General features: G+C 57.2%; 8 protein-coding genes across 8 annotated transcripts; 5 read left to right on the top strand and 3 right to left on the bottom strand.

Moving 5' to 3' along the window:
- Positions 1–1250: 1250 nt before the first annotated feature.
- IUM83_15324 (uncharacterized protein) lies at positions 1251–2546 on the top strand (the record flags this gene model as incomplete). Its single annotated transcript, XM_067940128.1, has 1 exon — positions 1251–2546. One exon carries the CDS (start codon positions 1251–1253, stop codon positions 2544–2546), a length of 1296 nt encoding a protein of 431 aa, XP_067794428.1.
- Positions 2547–2832: 286 nt separating this feature from the next.
- Positions 2833–3566, top strand: IUM83_15323 (uncharacterized protein; the record flags this gene model as incomplete). Its single annotated transcript, XM_067940127.1, has 3 exons — positions 2833–3105; positions 3191–3395; positions 3469–3566. 3 exons carry the CDS (start codon positions 2833–2835, stop codon positions 3564–3566), a joined length of 576 nt encoding a protein of 191 aa, XP_067794426.1.
- A 56-nt stretch (positions 3567–3622) lies between these two features.
- On the bottom strand, positions 3623–6286 carry IUM83_15322 (Cilia- and flagella-associated protein 58; the record flags this gene model as incomplete). The annotated part of the gene is made up of 1 exon (XM_067940126.1): positions 3623–6286. The coding sequence occupies one exon, from the start codon at positions 6284–6286 to the stop codon at positions 3623–3625; it is 2664 nt and encodes an 887-aa protein (XP_067794427.1).
- Positions 6287–7103: 817 nt separating this feature from the next.
- Positions 7104–8642, top strand: IUM83_15321 (uncharacterized protein; the record flags this gene model as incomplete). The annotated part of the gene is made up of 1 exon (XM_067940125.1): positions 7104–8642. One exon carries the CDS (start codon positions 7104–7106, stop codon positions 8640–8642), a length of 1539 nt encoding a protein of 512 aa, XP_067794500.1.
- Positions 8643–8987: 345 nt separating this feature from the next.
- IUM83_15320 (uncharacterized protein) lies at positions 8988–11035 on the top strand (the record flags this gene model as incomplete). Its single annotated transcript, XM_067940124.1, has 3 exons — positions 8988–10639; positions 10711–10798; positions 10886–11035. The coding sequence occupies 3 exons, from the start codon at positions 8988–8990 to the stop codon at positions 11033–11035; spliced, it is 1890 nt and encodes a 629-aa protein (XP_067794486.1).
- A 72-nt stretch (positions 11036–11107) lies between these two features.
- Positions 11108–12378, bottom strand: IUM83_15319 (e3 ubiquitin-protein ligase rnf168; the record flags this gene model as incomplete). The annotated part of the gene is made up of 2 exons (XM_067940123.1): positions 11108–12152; positions 12224–12378. 2 exons carry the CDS (start codon positions 12376–12378, stop codon positions 11108–11110), a joined length of 1200 nt encoding a protein of 399 aa, XP_067794495.1.
- A 365-nt stretch (positions 12379–12743) lies between these two features.
- Positions 12744–15533, top strand: IUM83_15318 (uncharacterized protein; the record flags this gene model as incomplete). Its single annotated transcript, XM_067940122.1, has 2 exons — positions 12744–14453; positions 14715–15533. 2 exons carry the CDS (start codon positions 12744–12746, stop codon positions 15531–15533), a joined length of 2529 nt encoding a protein of 842 aa, XP_067794492.1.
- Positions 15534–15733: 200 nt separating this feature from the next.
- On the bottom strand, positions 15734–16421 carry IUM83_15317 (ragulator complex protein lamtor2; the record flags this gene model as incomplete). The annotated part of the gene is made up of 4 exons (XM_067940121.1): positions 15734–15787; positions 15865–15957; positions 16038–16203; positions 16354–16421. 4 exons carry the CDS (start codon positions 16419–16421, stop codon positions 15734–15736), a joined length of 381 nt encoding a protein of 126 aa, XP_067794497.1.
- Between the last annotated feature and the right edge of the window lie 2697 nt (positions 16422–19118).

Below are 19118 nucleotides of genomic sequence, written 5' to 3'. Positions count from 1 at the left end.
GATTCAACGCTGATCCATGTCCCCAGCGACAAGTACAGCGCCAGAAGTCCGCACTGGGATTTCTGCCGCGCAGGAAATCCCTGCCAGGAATCGCTTCGTTGAAGTGTCCCGCCTTCCGTCTACAACATGCAGCGTCGCAGCGCACGACGGCGACGCTGACGGATGAGTGCACCGCCGAGCCGGCGACGTGTTCCCTCCCATCCAGTTGATAGACGTACGGCGTGGCGCGCGGGGCGGCACTGCTGGCAGCGCGGCGTAATGGGGGCGCGCCATTACACCAACAACTCGTCGGTGCGACATCCTCGCCATGGCGAGGAGCTCTGCGCGCAACATGGCCACCGGCCCAGCAGCGAGATGCCCCTGCGCCACCCAAAACCCCGAGCGCGAGCAGAGCCGGCTCCGCGCGGCGCTGCCGGCCATCCGATGCTGCGTGAATGCGAACGGCGGCGCGCATTCACGTTGATAGGATGACCTACAACACGCGAGTCATCCGGTCGTGGCCTCCGATTGACGAACCGCTCTATGAAACTGAGCGCTCGCCACCACCCGATCCAGCGTGTCGCGCTTGAAAGGCAACTTGTGGTTGAACCTGCCACACTTGATACCTACAGACGGCGCTCGTCTATGTTTTCGCGAGTTCACAACAAGTCGAAGGTGTGCAGCACAGCACCAGTATTCAGAGCCAAGTCGCGCATACACCAGCCGGACATAAGCACACGCGGGGTGTCCGCCTGCACAGACGCTGGTGAGACTGGCGAAATGGCCGCCACCCTCAAACGATGTCGGGCCAACGGCAACCACGGAACCTGACGCACGATGTGCTGCGGGCCGGGCTCTGCAAACTGCAGTGCGAGATTGCTCGGAATTGCACACAGCGCGTGGCGACCACCTGGCTGAGACTGCGAACCGCATATCGGCGCGGGCTCACTTGGTTTTTGTATCGGAGACGCATTCAGGTCCGGGATGGACCTGGTCTCGCGGACTAAACTCGCCCGGGATTGTCTGACCGTCATACTGAATGCTAGAGGATCCTCGCGCGCAGTGCGCCCCGGATATGCGACTGAAAACACGGGAATTCCCCAGCGCCCGGTCCGCATATGGGATTTCGTATGCAGGCGAGTTTACTCCGTGTCCGAACGATGAGTCTCGCCCCGAAGCGAGCGACGGCCCTGGCGCAGCATTTCATTACGCGAGTTGCCGCCCGAGAGATAAGCGAGGGAGTGAGTCACTAGTATTATAGTGCGCGAGCGATGGAGCACCTGATGCACCGCTCGAGCGACGAGGAGGGCGCCGCGCGTGCGCCCGAGTTCCAGCTGATCCGCCGTAAGCGGCCGCGCACGCCCGAGAGCGGCGGCGAGTCGCCCTTCGCCTTCCCTGCGCGCGGCTCGCCCGAGAAGGCGCCGCGCCTCATGGTGCTGCCTGGTCTGGCCGAGCTGCTGGCCGCGCAGAAGCAGCGCAACGAGGGCGTTGCCGCCGACGCGCTGCTGGACGTGCTGTCGCGCGCGTCCTCGGCGGAGCAGGAGCAGCAGCAGCAGCAGAGCCAACAGCAGCAGCAACACGAGGAGGAGATCGAGGTGGAGGACAAGACGCCGTGGCCCTCGGCCAAGCAGTACTTCGACATCTTCTCGGTGCCCAAGAGCGAGCTCAAGATCCCGGTCTACGACCTCGGCGTGGACCCGCGCGGCGTGCCGCTGCACCCGGAGTTCATCTACAGCCAGCCCGTGTCCTGCATGTACTTCCTCAAGTGCTCGCGGCTGCTGGGCAAGGGCTCGTTCGGCTTCCCGCGCAAGAAAAAGTCGGCGGGCGAGACCACGCCCACTGCGACCCCCACGGCCAAGAAGCCCGCGGGCAAGGCCGGCAAGAAGGAGTCGAGCAAGGACTTCGAGTGGCGCAAGATGAGCTTCGTCACGGGCTTGCCCAAGAAGCAGCCCATCGTGCGCTACATCACGGCCACGTGCTACAGCCGCGCCACCGACGTCGCCGCCAAGAAGAAGGTTTTCCGCATGCACGCCGTCATGCTCGCCGACGAGGCGGGCACGGGGGAACAGGGCGAGTACGTCCTCGTGCACATCCGTGCCGGAGGCAGCAAGCGCGTTGGACTGCGTGCCAGCTTGGCGGACGCGGAGACGCAGCAGGCCCCGGCGTCGCCCGGCGCGCACGGCACGCCGACCGCCAAGCAGAACGCCGATCTGCTGTGTATGCGCCGCCCCGTGTCGCCCACCAGCGTCGCCGTGTCCTCGTACTCGAGCTCGACGGCCTCGACCTCCCCACGCAACAAGAAGCTCCTGCACGCGGAGTTCGCATCCGCTCAGGGCCAGAGCTCGGACCACCTGGCGAGAGTGCTGAGTGGCTCGCCGGGCTTCCCCATGGACACGATGCCCTCCATGACCCGACACCCGCTCTTCACCGCCGCGGAGGACCCGAAGGTGGACTCGGCGCGTCAGGCGCTGCGCAACATGATCCTCAAGTCGTGCACGTCGCGCGACGAGATGGCAAAGTACGTCATGGGTCTCCAGGAAGAGCTCGCGGCGCTGCAAAACCAGTAAGCTTAGGACGCAAGCGAAGAACTTGCGCTGCAGATTAGGAATTTTTAGTTGTAATAGCTGTCCACCCCCATAATTCAGGGAGCAATATTATAGCCTTGCATCATCCTCCATTGTTGCTTCTGCATGTGCCCATGGCCAAAGATTTTAATCATTAAAGTGAGTCAGCTCTTCGCCAGACCTTGAACACGGCGCGCGACTAGCAAAGCGATGCTGATCTACTTGTACTTGACAAGCTGGTTACCTGGAATGCCTATTTATATGGGCCATTCCGCCCTTGCCTCAGACCATGAGCGGCGTTGGCATTGCGAGCGCGTTTTCTGTGGGTCAATGCATCGCCAAGCGCACCCGGCAGCTCGAGCGTTTGTTGTACATGGTGGAATCAACCGCAACCAAGTTTCAGCAGATCAAGACTCCACTAATTGGTTCCGATTCGGCTGTTCTCTCTTCAACCTTGCGAGCTCAAATCCAGACGCGATACGGCAAACTGCTGCTCGAGTATCTCGAAAAGCAGCAGAGTCTGAAGGTTCATGAGCTGCTGGTAGACGCCATGCACCTTGAGGTACATGAAGTGAGATGGCAAAGCAGATTGCGCTACGAATATGGGTTTGATGAGAGCTAACGCAGAACGAGCTGTCGTTTTGAAGAGCTACGACGAGGAACTCCAGCAGCTGCTTGTTCTGGTTGAAGACGAAGAACTCCTACGTCAGCGCGTCGGCGCAACCTGGGGCTTTTTAGCTGCTACCAGCATTAACCAGGACGTTGTGGCGCTAATTCGTGTCTGCGAGCGTGTGTGGAACGATTTACTGCCTCAGACGTCAAGCGCCTGGCCCTTGATCAACAGCATTCGAGGTGAGGTTGTGTGCTATGCTACGAGTGTTTACCCTGATCATTCTAATTGTGTTTGTCGCTATCGTGTGCGAAGGCGACCCCGACCGCCCCTCCTGGCTGCGAAACAGTGAAGCAGAGTGTAGTGCGATTCATCCATGGCCATCGACAGCTCAAAGAACCACAAGCAATTAGATTAATAAATGAAGGCGATCAGCACGTTATGCTATCCTATGGTATGCATCGTAATATCAGTCTTCTGGATTGCCATACAAAGCGGGGTCTCCGTAGCCTAAAGCTGTTCCGTCGCTAGAAGCATTGCTAAACTGGTTACTGTACGACTTCAGCTGTCTGTTGATCCATTCCTGCTGAATCTGGTGTTTCTCCTTCTCCAGCCGAGCTAGATCGTGACGGTACTCGTTCACCTGCATCTTGTACATTTGAAGCTCGTCCTCCATTTGCTTCATCTGGTTTTGCTTCCCCTTGAGAGTTTCCTTGTAAACCACCAACTGCTCCGCGACCTCAGCTCCAGGCTGGCGAGCTAGAATCGTCTTCAGCTCGACGTACAGCTTCTCCTTCTCCAAGATGAGAAGGTCTTTGATGGTAGTCTCTTCATACTTGCGGATCAGCTTCTTCTGCATCGCCTGAAGCTTCCGAATCATCTCAAACCGCTTCGGATCACTTCCCTCCAATTTGCGCCACCGGTGAACGTTCAGCGGGTGATCAAGCTCCTCCGAAAGTGCCCGAATCTTGGTCTTCTCCTGCAACAGCTCCTTTTCCAGGCGGAAGAGCTCTTGCTTGAGCGAACCCTCGTGCGAAAGTTGGTTGTTGCTTGAGTCCCTTTCGGTCGTGAGAGCGTGGATCCGCGACTTGAGACTGCCGACCTCCTTTTGTTTCTCCTGGAATTGGAAGTATCCCTTAGCTAGCGTTGACTTCTGGATTTTGATCTTCTCGTATAGCACACTCAGCTCCTCATTACGCTGGATAAGCTGTTGCCGTAAAGTATCACGATCATGAACAACACATCCGTATTCCTTTACTTGCCGCTGCTTCTCTTCGTCTGCCTCCTGGATGATCTTTGACAACTTAGTGATCTCCAGCTCTTGGTTCAGGATGATCTGTTCCGATGACTGGATCTGCTTCTTAATGCGCAGAAGCTCGTTCTTGAGGATCTCCTTCTCTTTGTCCACTTTGTGATGATCAAAGTGCTCCTTCACTAATGCATGATCCTTCGACGTGATCTCTTCCTTCAGTTGCTCAATCTGGTGGTTCATGATCTTGAACTTGCGCTTCATATCGCCGATCTCCTCTTGGCTTTCGATCAGTTGTTTGCTGTACAGATTTCGGTCAGTGCGAACAGCCTCGTAGAGGTTCTGCTGCTGCTTCAGCCGACTCTCACTCTCGACAATTTTCTGCTGTAGCGATACGACCTGCAAGTCCTGCAGCTTCGCCTCCTCCAACGATGTCATGAACTTCTGCGTCGCGTTGGCCGCTTCCTTTTCGTATTTCTCACGTTCTCCAACGAGCTGCTGAATTTGCGCACGCTGCTTCTTCACGTGCGATTTCAGCCCGTTGATCTCATTTTGAAGGTTCTTCATCGTGTTTTCCTTGATCTTCATCAAGTCAAATGTAGCCTGAGTTCGATCGTTAGCCTTCACTAGCATCTTGTTCAGCACCTCTCGCTCTCGTAGCATCTCCTCCAGTTTTTTCGTGAGCAGCTCACTCTGCTTCTTTTCTGCCTCAAGCGAGATGTTGATCAAGTTTTCGAGCTCCAGCCTAGCCTTGTCCTTTTCAGTCTCACAATCCGAGCGCTTTGTCTCGACGTCTTGTAGTTGCTCTCTCGCAATCTCCATGAGTTTCTCGATCTTCAACGCGTCCCGGGTTATGGCCTGGATTTGCTGCTCCTTCACGTCCAGCTCGTGTTCAACCTGCACATTTTCCTTGTGCAGCTCGACATTCTTCTGCCACTGCAGTTGCATCGCTTCGGTCAGCGAGTGTGTCGTTCGGAATAGCCCATCATACTGCTTCAAATACTTTTCCATCTTCTGCTTGGACTCGCGCATCGCTAGCTCTTTCTTGCGCAGGTTGTCGTCGTTCTCCTTCTTGAGCGCTTCCATGGCTGCATTTTCGATCTGAAGACGTTCATGCGCAGACTTCAGTACCTTCAGATCCTTCTCCAGCCTAGTTTTGCGTCGCACTTCCTTCTCCGTCAAGCTCTGTTTCTCTTGTATCTGCAGTACTATATTCGCTTGCACGTCTTCCAGCCGCGCATTCCTGGCCTCCTCCTCCTGCACCAGAGCGAACAAGTTTGTGGTCTCCTGTCGTATATCCTGCAGCGATATAGTCTTGGCCTCGACGTCCCGCGCACACTCCGCTCGCTTGTTCTTGAGCGTCGCGATCTGCAGCTCCTGCTCCTCGTTCAGAATGATGTCGCCGCCGTTGCCCGACGGCATGGCCATCTTGGACACCTCGTCCTGGAGCAGCTCCAGCTTGGTCCGCAGGTCGTTGACCTTGTCCTGCTTCTCCAGCTCCGCCTGCCGGGTCGCCGCGATCTGCTGCAGCACGGCGTCCAGCTCGATCTTGGCCTTCTTCTTCTGCGCGAGCGCCTCGCTCTCCTCCTCCTGGTCGCGCAGCATGGCCTCGTGGCTCGAGTGGATCTCGGCCAGGATCTCCTTCGTGCGGTGCAGCAGCCGCTGCTCGCTCTCCTGGGACTTGACGAAGGCCAGCAGCAGCTTCTCCAGCTCCGACTTGTACAGCGACACGGCGTCGGGCGTCTGCGCCAGCACGGCCTCCATCTCGGCCACGACGGCGGCGCCGGCGCCCGCCGCGGCTGCCTCCGTCTCCGTGAGCCATCCGCCGTCCGTGCCCGCCGACTGCGGCGTCAGCCCGCGCTCCATGACGGCAGCGTCTGCCATCGGCTTTGGTAATTATAGGCCGAGAGTGGCCGCTACATGTAACTAGTATAGTTGCCGTTGAAGTTGCAGAGTGATGGTCACAAAGTTGCTGTTTCCAACCAACGTTCTGGTGCCTAGCTACCAGCACACCTACCGGTATTACACCGACAGCCATACAAGGTACATGTAGCCACTTGTTGCGCTGGCAGACGGAGCCAAGAGCGAAAGACCCGCGTGAAGGTACTGTACATGCGCGCGCGTCGTGCTGCAGTGCTGCAGATCCAGGAGAGACATTTCGACGCGAAACAAGCAACCGGTAAGCAGCTTTTGCCATTTTTTCGCCAGCTGCGTCCATATCCGCTGCAGCGAAACGTGCCATCCTCGCTTTCCACCTCCTCGTCGGCCGGTGGCCATTTCTCCCGGTTGTTGCACTTGGGCGGCTGCTGGCGTTGAAGTGCTGTCGTGGGGTTGTGTGTGTCTGATGTGGCGCACATACGACGGGGTAGGGTCCGTTCAAAATCGTACTTTCACACTTGGAGTTTGTATACCATCAAGGTTTTTTTACATCGCCGCCGAGGTTTTACCCGCGAGGGCGCGTGGCTAACGAGCATACAAAGTCCAAGTACAAAGCGGGGAGAGCGCTCTTGGGCTTTGGCTCCGCTTCTTCGGGAGCCCTCCAGTCGGAAGAAGACGCAGACAGCGGGAAGAGAGAGAGCGAGCGAGCGAGCGAGGACCGGGCCGGACGCGATCGGAGCGGCAGGACACACAGGGAGCAGCGCCAGAGACTGCGGGCAGATCCAGGACAGGCACACAGACAGACTAGACTGACAGGGGCAGCATGAGTCGCGAGGAGCGGAAGATGGCGCAGATCATCGCCAGTATCGAGCGCATGGAGCAGGAGACGCGCGCGTCCGGGGACGACGCCGGCAGGTCGCAGGAGCCGCACGACGCGGCCAGGCCGGGCCGAGGCAAGAAGGGGAAGAAGGGCAAGGCCGCGGGCGTCAAGGCCAAGGCCGGCAAGCGCCTCAAGGTGACGGCCGTGACCGCCGGGCCCAAGGCGCCGTTCGAGCGCAAGCTCACGCCCAAGAAGCGCTGGATCCAGCTCTGGAGCGCGCAGCTGGACACCAGCAAGGACAAGGACTCGAGCAGCTCCTCGGAGAAGGAGGCCGGCGAGGCCCTGGACGCCCAGGAGCCCCAGGAGCCGGCGGTCGCCACGTCGCCCGTGTCAGAGGTCAAGGTGACCCCTGCCGCGCCTCCTGCGGTGGCCGAGGAGAAGCTGGTGAGCCCAAAGATCCAAGAGGAGCCAGCGGCCGAGCCGCCGACGGCGCCGGCGCCCCTTGCCCCCACAGAGAAAGCTGAGACGTCAGCCCCCGTCCCAGCCCCGGCCAGCGCTACAGAGAGCAAGCCGCAGGTGCAGACTACAGAGAAACAGACCACAGAGACCCCCAGGACGGCGAATTCGCCCAAAGTAGCAGCGGGATCGCCCAAGGCAGTGGCGGGGTCGCCCAAAGTAGCAGCGGGGTCGCCCAAGGCAGCGGCGCCTTCACCCCAAGCGGTGACCACTTCGCCCAAGGCGGTGACACCCAAAACGCCTAGTGCGGCTTCCTCGGCGGAGCTGCGAGTGAAGACCCCACTGAACAACGAGTCGTCGCACCTGTCTCCCCCTCTGGAGCGCAACAGCCCCACGACCACAGCATCAATCAGCCCGTCGGCGAAGGTCAAAGACAGCGACACACCGAACACTAACACAGCAGCAGCTGCGGCGGCAGCGGCGAAGTTCTCCCCCTCGGCTACGGAGCAGGAGAAACCTGTCGTGGCAGAAAAGAAAGAGACTCCTCGGAAGGAAGTGTCTGCCCCCAGGCTAGAGAGGAAGAGCAGCAGCAGCAGCAGCGTGGGCAAGAGCGAGGACAGCTACAGGAGGGAGACATCAGATCGCCATCACGAACGCAGCAGGAAGCGCAGCTTGGAGCGCAGCGAACTGCCCATGTCAGAGGAGGCGAAGCGGCGAGCGGAGCGGAGGAGGAAGCGCAAGTCGAACTGGGATGTGGGCGACCCGCGCAAGGGAGGCAGCCCAATCACAGATCCCCCGGTCAGCGCTGCTGCAGCCGCGGCCAACCAGCAGTCTTTCGCGAAGTACCCGCCCAACCGTCCGTCGTGGCGGCATAGTCAAAGCATGATGGATATGAAGCCGCACTTCCAGAGCGGGCATCGTTCCTCCAGCTTTTACAACAGCGGACCCAGCTCTGGTGGGAGGCGAGGCTTCTACCATTCGAACTCGTTGCCGCAGGATCGTTCTCGGAGCGCCGGACGCTCGTCAGCGCGTTACAGCTACGGTAACAGCAGCAGCGGCGGCGGGGGCAGCAGCAACTACCGGTGATCGACGGCGAGGAACATTTGTGAACAGGCCCCGCGTTGGAAGCTGGACATATCTATCTATGAGACGCGAGCATATTGTGTAGAAAGCGAAGCTTAGGCGAGCGAGCCAGGAACAGGTACCCACCCACCCAGGCAGGAACAGCATAAGCGAATGCGTGTAGTCGCGTCATGTGCAAGTGCAAGTTGTCTTCAAGCACTCGTGTGTCGTACACTAAATGTACGGCACTTCTATGTACCATTTTCGACCCGAATAGGGGACGCATACAAACTACCAGTACAGTGTATACAAACTACAGTGCAGGTGACGTTGAACCGGACTCATTGCGTGTCACCGTTGGTATCCGCTATGCTGATGGCTGGAAGGCGGTGGATACTGGCGTTGCTGTGCGCCTCGCTGCACGTGGCAGCGGCCGCAACAGCCCAAGCAATAACTGGAGCGGTCGATGACTCGCTGCTGCTGGTCGTGGGGGACGTGACGTCCTCGACGGCGCGTATCCTGTACGACCAAGTGCCTTTGTCTGCCTCGAAGCTGCAAGTGCGAGTGCACCAGACCATGGCTCGCACCCAGGAAGATCTAGTGGGCTCCACTATTGGGCAGACACTGGATATAGCACTATCGGGCTCAGTCGGCCAGCCGCGAGTGGTGGGGCTGAAGGACCTGGAGCCTGGACGGAGGTACGTCGTGCAGTTCGAGGTGGACGAGCCGAAAGAGACGGCGACCGTCATGTTCCACACGGCGCGAGCGACGCAGGGAGACAAGTGGACGGATCGGGTGCTGGTTGTGTCCTGCGACCGCTTTGTGGACGACCACGACGATGTGATGATGGAGAGACTGGCGAGGGACGTCGAAGCACACGACGATGCCTTGGACACGACATCGGTGCACTTTGGAATGGCTCATCTGGGTGATCAGATATATGCTGATGCTGGAGAGTTGAGCATCAAGGTGGCGCCGCTCCCGTTGAAGGAGATGGCGGACAAGAAGTTGCGCCGGGCGAGGTATGAGGCGATTTTGACGCAGTTTCGAAACATTTACAGGAAAACGTTCGGAAGGAAGGCAGCGCAGCGCGTGCTGCGTGTTGGAGCGCACTGGATGCTCCCCGATGACCATGAAATTATCAACAACTTCAATTTCGAACTCGTTCAGAAAGCTTTTCAAGGGACCAGGAATTCTCTGTCGAGTGAAGAAGAACGCGAGCGGTTTGTGGCACTCCAGCTGCATTGCCGAGCTGGTCTGCAAGCCTACTACGAGTTCCAGTATCAACTGTATCGTGAATTACCATGGGAAAGAGTGGACTTCCTCGAAGATGCACTTGATGACATTATTCGAGCTTACCCTGTGTACTTTGCTGTGGAACTCCAGCAACTCAAACTACTTTTCCTGGATGTGCGCTTTGAGCGCAGCTTTTTCGATCCTTCTCGAGAGGAGAACTTGCCTAAGCTCGTGAGTGACGACCAGAGACAATTTATCGATGGAAAATTGCGGACGTGGAGTCAAGATGATCGTAGTACAGCGGTGGTGTTTGCCAGCATGCCGCTGTTCTTCCAGTCAGCTTTTTCTGCGTCGATCGCTCACATTGTCGAGCACGAGACATACCCAGGCATGGCAGAGCAGCGGCCTGGGCTAGAAGACCTCTTTCACATTTTTCAAGGATACAACCAACAACAGCGAGTTGAATCAAACACCGAGATGCCACCACTGGTGAGGCTGCTGGTTGGGGGAGATTTGCACATGATGGCCCACTCGCGAGTCTGCGGGACTGAGCCGGCAGACTCCGGTTGCCTGGACCACCTGATCACTAGTGGAATCACGAATGGGTCGACGTCCATTCAGGACACGAAATTGATCCCGTACTACTACTTAATCACACAGCTCACCCCAATTTTCGAGATTGCGTACTCATGGGCGCGGCACATTCCTCTGCTCTCCTCGCTGCTTCCTCGCAGTTCGCCATGGTATATTGAGTACGACCGTGTGTTCTTGGGGCGCAATTACGGGTAAGAAACGTGTAATATGGCTCTCTTTCACGAGGAGGGAGAAACGCGGACTAACCATGGTTCGGCCACAGGGTCCTCGAGTTTACCTCTGACGGTAACTTCACCTGGGATCAAACAGTCACCGAATCTTACGATGAAGACTATCAGCGACGCGTCCAGGTAACGCTTTGCATCATTTACTTGCGATATCGATACCCAATTTGTGAAAGGTGTCCAATGTTAACAAAAACTGGTTGGTTATCGCAGTCCGTCATTGACGCATCAACGCCAGAAGTTCTTGGTTTTGCCGTGCTGTTGATCACCTTATTCAACACCAGCATCGCCTACCGCGTCGTGTCAAGGTGTTGTACTAAGCGACGGCCAAAACGATCAGTAAAGACAACCAAGACGCAGTAGTTGGCTTGCTTACAAAAGACGCGACAACAGCTAACGCGAATTGAACAACACTGCATTTTTGCTTTTGTTAAATTACTGCGAGCTGAGGGATGCATACGCCTCAGGAGGAGGAAGACTGCGGCACATGCTGCATCGGCTATCGAAGCACGTATTGGTGTAGGTACATCCCGAGCACTTCCACGAGCTCCGCCGCCGACCCTGGCGCGTCAGCATCTTTGAAGGTTCCGACTCCGAGTCAACTGAGCTTGCGCGCTTCAAATCCTTGCTCCGAGTGTGCAATGCGATCGGCGAGATCGTCGTCTCCAGCGTGAGCTGCAGGAGGTTCTTGCGTCCGTTCTTGATGGGCTGCCGTCTTCTCTGCTTGGTGGGCGTGGGGCTGTGTGAAGCGCTGCGCAGGAAGTACTTCTTGTGCGGCTCGTCAATCTTCAAGTGCGTAGGTGCGCGCGGCGACGAGAGCCCGACCGACGTCGAGTGTGCCCGCCGTAAGCTCTGTCCTGAGTGTCCTGCATGACTTGACGTAGCCCTTGAGGACCCGAAAAAGTCGTCCAGCTTGGGCTGTTTCTCGTCTACGGCGTTGGACGCCGAGCGAGTGACCGGTCGTTGCGTGGAGCTCCTGGTCGCCATGGGCGTGGCAGAGACCCTGCTCTTCTTCCTGGCGCCCAGTTGAGCTGTGTCCGAAGACAAGCTGACTTCATTTGAAGACGACGACGACGTGGACGACGCCGGCGACGACGAGGCCGCCAGCGAGGCCGTGAACTCCGGGTCGTTCTGCAGGAACTCGATGGTCTGCTCGAGCGCGCGCTGCTCCGCCTCGTGCACCTGCGACTGGTGCTGGCGGAGCTGGCGCTCGTAGAAGGCCTTGAGCTCCCCGCCGGGGGCCGCCGTGGGGTGGTCCTCGCTGCCGTTGTGCGGCGGCGGGGCGTCCTCGTCGAAGAACTCGACGAGCGGCTCGCGGTCGTCCGCGACGTCCCCGAGAAACGGACACTGCGTCTTGATGGCCGTCCACATGGCCGCGTCCACCTTGTACTGCTTGGTGCGCGCGAAGCCCACGACGCGGCGGCGGCAGAAGCCGCAGTTGACGCTCGTGAGCTCCAGCCCGCGCTCGAAGCACTCCATGCTGTGCCAAAACGCGGTGGGTGAGCGGCGCAAAACGAGGTGCAACGCGGCAGCGCAGGAGGCGGCACCTACCAGAGGTAGCGCTGGCAGCACGGCAGCTGGATGGGGCGGCGCAGCACGTCCAGGCACAGCGGGCACTGGAAGCGGATGGGGATGGACACGGAGGCGGGGCTGAGGGCGGGCGGCGCCGCCGCCGCGGTCGACGCTCGCGACCGAGTGAGCGCCATGCCAGTAAACGTCAGTTGCTTTGGTTGTCTGGAAGTGGGAGTGCACGACGCCGCTGAGTATAACCAGCAGAGAGGTCATTTTTCACGTCTGGATATCTACATACTTAACAGGTTGTAATGCGGGAGTATTAAAGTAAAGAGAGTTCGAGCTTCACGTTACGCGGGGACAAGCGCCAGAATTGAATTTTAAATTCGGCGCATAGAAACTCCAAGTCAACGGAAAAAAGGGTACGATGGTTACGTACCCCGTGTACCCTGAGTGACAGAACGTGCGTGTATTTTGTACCCCTATTCTGTCGTGCTCGTCGCCACCTCAGCTTCGCGATCATCCCTCGTTTGACACTCCATCGTCTGGCTGGGAACGGATGCTCCGCGCGCAGCTCCTGCGCCGCCTTTCCGCGGCCGCGGCGCAGCCCGTGTGGCGCACGTCCCGCTCGTCGTCGTCCTCAGCATCTCGCGCCGCCTTGGCGCTGCTGGCGCGGCCTTCCTCGCTGCAGAACACGCGGCGCAGCGCAGCGTACCCCGGCGCCCGGTCCTTCGCTTCTGTCGGCTCTAGCGACGTCTCCAGGGACCTTCCAGCCGCCGCCGAGGGCTCCACAGCTGCGCCACTGACGGAGGAAGAGCGTGAGCGCGTCGTGGCGCTGCTCAAGGCGCGCTGCAACGCGCTGTTCAGCGACAACGCGGCGTACGTGGCCCCCGCCGAGGCGCTGCAGCTCTGGCTGCACGACGTGCAGGCGCTGCAAAGCCAATTGAAGCCTGCACAGCTGCGAGACGAAGTGCTGCGTGCCTACGAGAGCGGCGTGGCCATCGCCTCCAAGCAGCGGCAGTTCGAGCTGGCGGCGGCGCTCACGCAGCAGATGCAGCAGCTGGGCTTCCGCCCCACTGAGCGCACGCGGCAGTTTATGATCCGCAACGTGGCGCTGCAGCTGCGCAGCGGACCCAACCAGACGCCGGTGGAGGACCTGCGCGCGCTGCTGCGCGACGTGGCCGACGACCAGTGGGAGCGCGAGATCATGCGCGTCGTGGAGCGCGAGCAGCGCCCGCTGCAGCTCAAGACGGAGAAGGAGTTCGCGCTCTTCCACGAGCGGCTCATTGCAGGGATCGAGGCGCAGCTGGACGAGTACGAGCGCGCGCTCGGGCTGGCTAAAGGCAGCAAGGAGCTCAAGACCAAGAGGTCCACCGTGCCCTACAACGAGGCGCTGCGCGTGTACGCCGACAACGGCGTCACGTTCTCGCGCATGCTGCAGCTCATGGTGGCGCGCGACCTGGTGGTGGACGTGGAGACGTACGAGGCGCTGCTGCTTGGCGCGCGCTGGAACGAGATCCCAGCCACGCTCAGCCAGCTGCTGGACTCGAAGCTGGTGGACGAGTTGAGCTCCGCGGCTTCTGACGACGCGAGCGCACACGTGCGCACGCTCTGGGTGAACACAATGAAGGCCGTGGTGCACTCGAGCACCGAGCGCTTCAGCTCGCTGTCCGCGAATGTGTACAAGCGAGACGTGGATCAGCTGCGGAAGGTCTTTCTGTTCGTCGACAAGAAGCTGTCGAGTGCTTTTCCTAAGTTCAGCTTTGCGACGACGGCACAGTACGACGAGGTCTACACGATGCGGGCCAAGGCTGCGGCGTCGTGTGGGCTCATCGCCCCCGTGAAGAGGATTCTCGACGAGTACGTTGAGCTCGCTCCTGTCGCTGGTGAGGGCGAGAAACCTGTGATTTCCAAGGAACCGTTCCTGGCGGCACTGGAGATTTTCCCGTGGTCGTTGGTGGACGTTATGATGCTCTCGCGTGGGGATGCCTTAGCACGTGCTGAGGATCGCGAGGTGGCAACGTCTCCGCGCGTGTTGGAGATGCGATCAATGTATGAGCGGGTTATTCGCAAACTGACCAAGGCTGAGAAGTCCATTGAGGAGATCAAACGCAAGGTGGACTCGGAGGACGTTAAGCTGGATGAAGATGAATTGCGGATGTTGCTTAACCAGCAGAATGTGGCAAACAGCATCGTGGAGCAGGAGTCGAGGAGAGCTACGACTCTGGAGCGACGATTGAATAACGCACGTGTTCTCAAGGCTAACCAGGTATTGATCAGGGAGTACTTAAAGCGTGGAGACCAGACGGTGGATTACGTGCTGAGCAAACTTGCGGACGCTGGCTTCGATGTGGAGCACGAATTGGATGTTAGCGTCAAGCTTATGGAGCAGTACATGCTATCCGCTCGGCGTTTGGATAAGCGTCTCACGCAACGACAGAAGCACGCGAGCCCACACATGATGTCTCGCGTCTTTAAGCAGGTGAACTCGGTTTCTAAGATTGTGCGGTCTAATGCTTTGGATCCACAGGACCCGGAGACCCGCAAAAAGTTGACCACGTTCTTTGAGCATGCCGTGTGTGCCGCTGTCCGATTCTGGCGCGACGAGGAGACTGACGCTCTTGTGCGTCAGCAGCAACGTTTGCTGGGAACTCAGCAGCTAGCCCAGCGCGAGTACGACCAGCTCATCTTCCAGCGCGTAACGAACCTGGACGTGCGCGGTGCTCACTCGCTTTTGCAAGAAATGCACAATGCCGGTATGAAGCCGTCACAGGAAGCCATTCATCGCATTGCGCTTGGGCTGCTGCACCAGCGAAATGCATCATCGGATGGCCAAACCTATATTGTCGACGATGATGAAGACGACGCGGAGGCAGGTACTTCAGAGGAAGCCGGCGAAGTGAATGACGAGGAGTCGGCAACAGCAGAGGCAGCACTTGACTCGGAGCTGTTTACGTTGCTCAATGCTTCCGACCGCGAAGCTATCGAAAAGGAGTTCGAGCTTAGCGGCGCTCTGAAGCTTGAGGGTGATGACGACAAGCTCAGCGCTGAAAGCGCAGCGGCGGCTCGCACTTTGTTGCTGGGTTCCGATGCTCCTGTGACTATCGAGGACCTTATTGGCTTCTTGCAGGACTGGTACAACCTGTACGGTGTAGAGCCCCTCGGCAAGACCGTTGTACCTGTGCTGGCGCGGTTGTTGGACGCTAACAACTTCCCTGAGTTCCGCCGCCTGCTGCAGATTCTGGAGTCTATGGAGGGCGGCCTGACCCCTGCCACGCAGATCTGGCTCGAGAAGCGACTCGACCAGCTTGGCGGTAAGACGCTGGACGACTTCCGTCTGCAGAAGTAACGGGCTGGCGATGCAGCAGCCTCACACAGATTCTAGTTTTGTTCGGTAGCGCATAGAGCACGCCTTCCACGGCACCCTACCTGTTAGACTTTGAATGGAAGTGAACCCCATTCCATGCAGACAGCAGCACTGGCATAGCAAACAGTATCGCACAAAATGCAGTTCTCACGTTTGTCCTCATAGCAGTAGGTTGAACCGAATCACATCTCGATCTGGTCCAGCGATGCCGACAAGTACGCGCCCAGCGTCTCCACCTACACACACACACAGAGCATGAGCACCTCAACAACGTCAACAACAGCAACAACATCAGCAGCAACGGTGTCCCCACCTTGGCCTTGAGCAGTCCCGCGGGTACGTCCGAGCCCGAGTACGCGCACAGAAGGAAGCTCTTGCCCGCCACCGTCATGGCCAGTCGCCCGCGCTGCCGTAGTCACCACCACAACAGAGCTTCGTCAGTGAAACCTCCTGCAATTGCAGCTAAAACGCGGCTGCTGAGCTTGCCTCGAGCTCCACGAGCATCGTGCGCAGGTCGCCCGTGGGGTTGGCCTCTTTGCCGGCGTGCAGGTACTCGCCCCACGTGTGGGAGGCGATGGCGCCCACTACCTTGTGGTCCACGGCGTCTCCGTCGCCCACGGAGCCCACGAGCGCGCCCTCCAGCGTCACCAGCCTGCGCAATTCAAGCGATAATGAGGCCGTCAGACGAAGGAGGAGGAGGATGTTTGAGCGCGTGTAACTCTCGATGTAGCGGGGGAAGGAAGCTGCAGCTTGCAGCGTTGAGTTTGCAAGACGGAAGAGAAGATGGAGGTATGCTACGTACATGCAGGCGCTCACGCCGTCGCCCACGATCTGGCCCAGAACCTCCGGCAGCACCTTCGCTCGCAGCATTTTCTGTCGGATCAAGCGTGTTCTGGAATTTATAGATTCTATCTAAAAGCTAGAAAATAGTACGTACAGATACAAAAAAGGACGTTCATTTAGAACTAAAAAATAGTAGTTTTTGAAACGGATACTATAACATTTTATTAACCCAGGCGTGACTTTACAAAACTTGAACCAATATTCCAACAAAACTCGAGATCCATGTATCTAGATTCCTTTAATTAACGTTAAAAATATATCGGCTTGTACCGTTTACTGAAATTGACTGGTGTGAAATAATGCTCTTCAATCCTGTTGGTGCAACTAGCGGGATTTTTCATCTAACCGTTGATAGGCTTCAAATGTCAGAGATTCCGACGGCGTTTTGTCGTATCATAGCCCAACATGCACGTGTCGTTTTGAAAATATCGTTTTTGGACGTGATCTGTCCATACAGTTTCTCTACTACCGGTATAGTACATGTACATGCATCATAGCTGTTCTCCCAGGATAAAAACACCCTGGATTGTCATAAGATAATCTTACAACCACGAATCTAAGTTTCGAGTCATTACGCGATTCGTCTCCAAGGAGCTGAGGTTGATCGGTTGATTGGAGAGAGTGCTGGATGATTGCAACGCTTGTGCGGCATCTTCTTGTGCGTGCAGGTAGCCGTTTGCGCTTGTGACCAGTTGCGCCACCTTTAGCGCGCAAGTTACTATAACGACGAACCTATGCCTTGGCCTTTACCGACCGACGATGGAGTATTAACTAAAGCTTGGCTTACATTCCTCGGAGCAGATCGGTACAGTACAACTAACGTTTTCAAGATAACGGAGTCTGCTGCAGACCCCAACATGCTGTATGCGGAAGCAACGGCGTCACCTATCGCAATGAATGCGAGTTTAACAACGACAACTGCCTTACTGACCTGAAGTGGCACGTGGCGAGTCGCGGAACTGGGCCGGAACGAACGAACTGATCAAGTTCACTGCAAGAATCCCACCACAGGACCTGCGCATGTTCGATTCTGTGCACGGTCAATACGTTGCTAAGTTTTCCAACTATCTTGTTTTGCTGCTACTTGGATATTTGTCCCTAGTGGCGGGGAGCCATATGCTGCCCAACGCGCCCCAGATTGATTCTATGTGTTGATTGTTGGCCAGCCAGTGGCTGCTTGATGTGACCATGTCCCAAACGTGAAATGGTTGACTGTGAATGGCAATTACAGCTTGGGAAGGTTTCGTCAAGGATATAGATTAGCTGTTCTCTTGGGCCAGCGTAAAATAGTTTCACCACTATCGGACGGAATGACATGAGATGGCCATTTGGAGGTTGTACAACCAATCGATACGAAGAGTGCACCACGAGTGTCATGGTTTTGCGAGGACCGGAGAAGTTGAGGCTTGAATATCGACAAACTAATGTTACCCGGAAGAGACCGGAATTTCGGGCCAGAAATTAATGTGCAAAGACAACTCCGAATTGAGTATTAGTACCTGTACTCCCGCCAACTTGATTGGTTTTCAAGTACGCCCTCGAAGCACGCTTTCCACAAGCTCTTCTTTAAATTTGCTCCAGTGTGCGTCGCGCACGATTTGTTCCAGGAGGTTCGAGCTCCGTTTGCCGATCGGAGGTCCGCTATAACGTGATACCTGCGCCAGGTCAGTTTTGTATTTACGTTTGTTGTCCATGAGTGCAATCTCTTGCAAGTTATGGTGAAGTTGTGAGCGACTCTCCGATGACAATCCCTGAATGAGGTCCGCCGACGAGAGGAACATCAATTCTGCTGTGGCAACGGACACCAAAGTTGCTTTTGCGCAGGCAATGCCACGAGAGGGTTGCTTGTCTTGTCGAGATTGGCGGGGTGGAACCCATGACGACGATATACAAAAGCATTCTCCACGCCGCAGCGCCGTTGCCACGGGTTCAGACGTCGAAGCTCCTCTGCCTGTGCCCATACAATTTATCAGGACACTTGTCCGTCTAATCTTGCTGGTCTTCTTTCGTGCCAAGGCGAGACGTAAGAGCTCGCTCTGTTTGCGAGACACGTAGTTTTGCGGCAGAAACCCATGGAAAGCCTCGTTGACGCGCAAAAAGCTCAACGGATCACCTGCAGTCTCGAGTTGGGTGAAGAACGCTCGCGCGCTTTGCGGTTCTGAGAGAGAACCACTGAGGGCGAATGATGCGGACATGTCTGGAGGTGAGCGCAGCCCACCAGGAGAAAACTGGCAGAGCTCGCCCTCTCTGACAACAAGTAAGCCGTCCACAGATTGCCCTTCGCAACACACAGCTTTGGAACCTACGACTTTGATGAACGTGGCCTACAAAAACGGATTAACAAGTTCAAACTGTGAGATGAAAACATAGCTTGCTCTCGGAATCGATACGAATGGACGTACTCGAAGCGCAATATTTCGGATCTCTGTCGAACTTATACCGCTAAAGGCGGGGGTCATAATCAGGAATCGAGCAGCTCGCTCTCGCTAGAAGAGAACATGTTTTTAAGTAACATGAGACGAATCGAAGGCAGCCACATGATAACTAATAGCTAAATTCTCACCTCAGCTTCACGTTGCAGTCGCTCGATCCTTTCCCACTGGTGCCACGACACAGCTCCAATCACACAACTCGTCATCGTTACCGCTGAATACGGTCTAAACGACCCCAAAATATTCACGATGAGTGAAATGTTAGTGAGTTTTGAACAATAGCTGTGTCTCT

Source organism: Phytophthora cinnamomi (assembly GCF_018691715.1).
Source record: "Phytophthora cinnamomi strain GKB4 chromosome Unknown Contig24, whole genome shotgun sequence".
Classification (NCBI taxonomy): Eukaryota; Oomycota; class Peronosporomycetes; order Peronosporales; family Peronosporaceae; genus Phytophthora; species Phytophthora cinnamomi.
The sequence above is the reverse complement of the archived record's forward strand: the minus strand, read 5'-3'. Positions and strand labels throughout refer to the sequence as shown.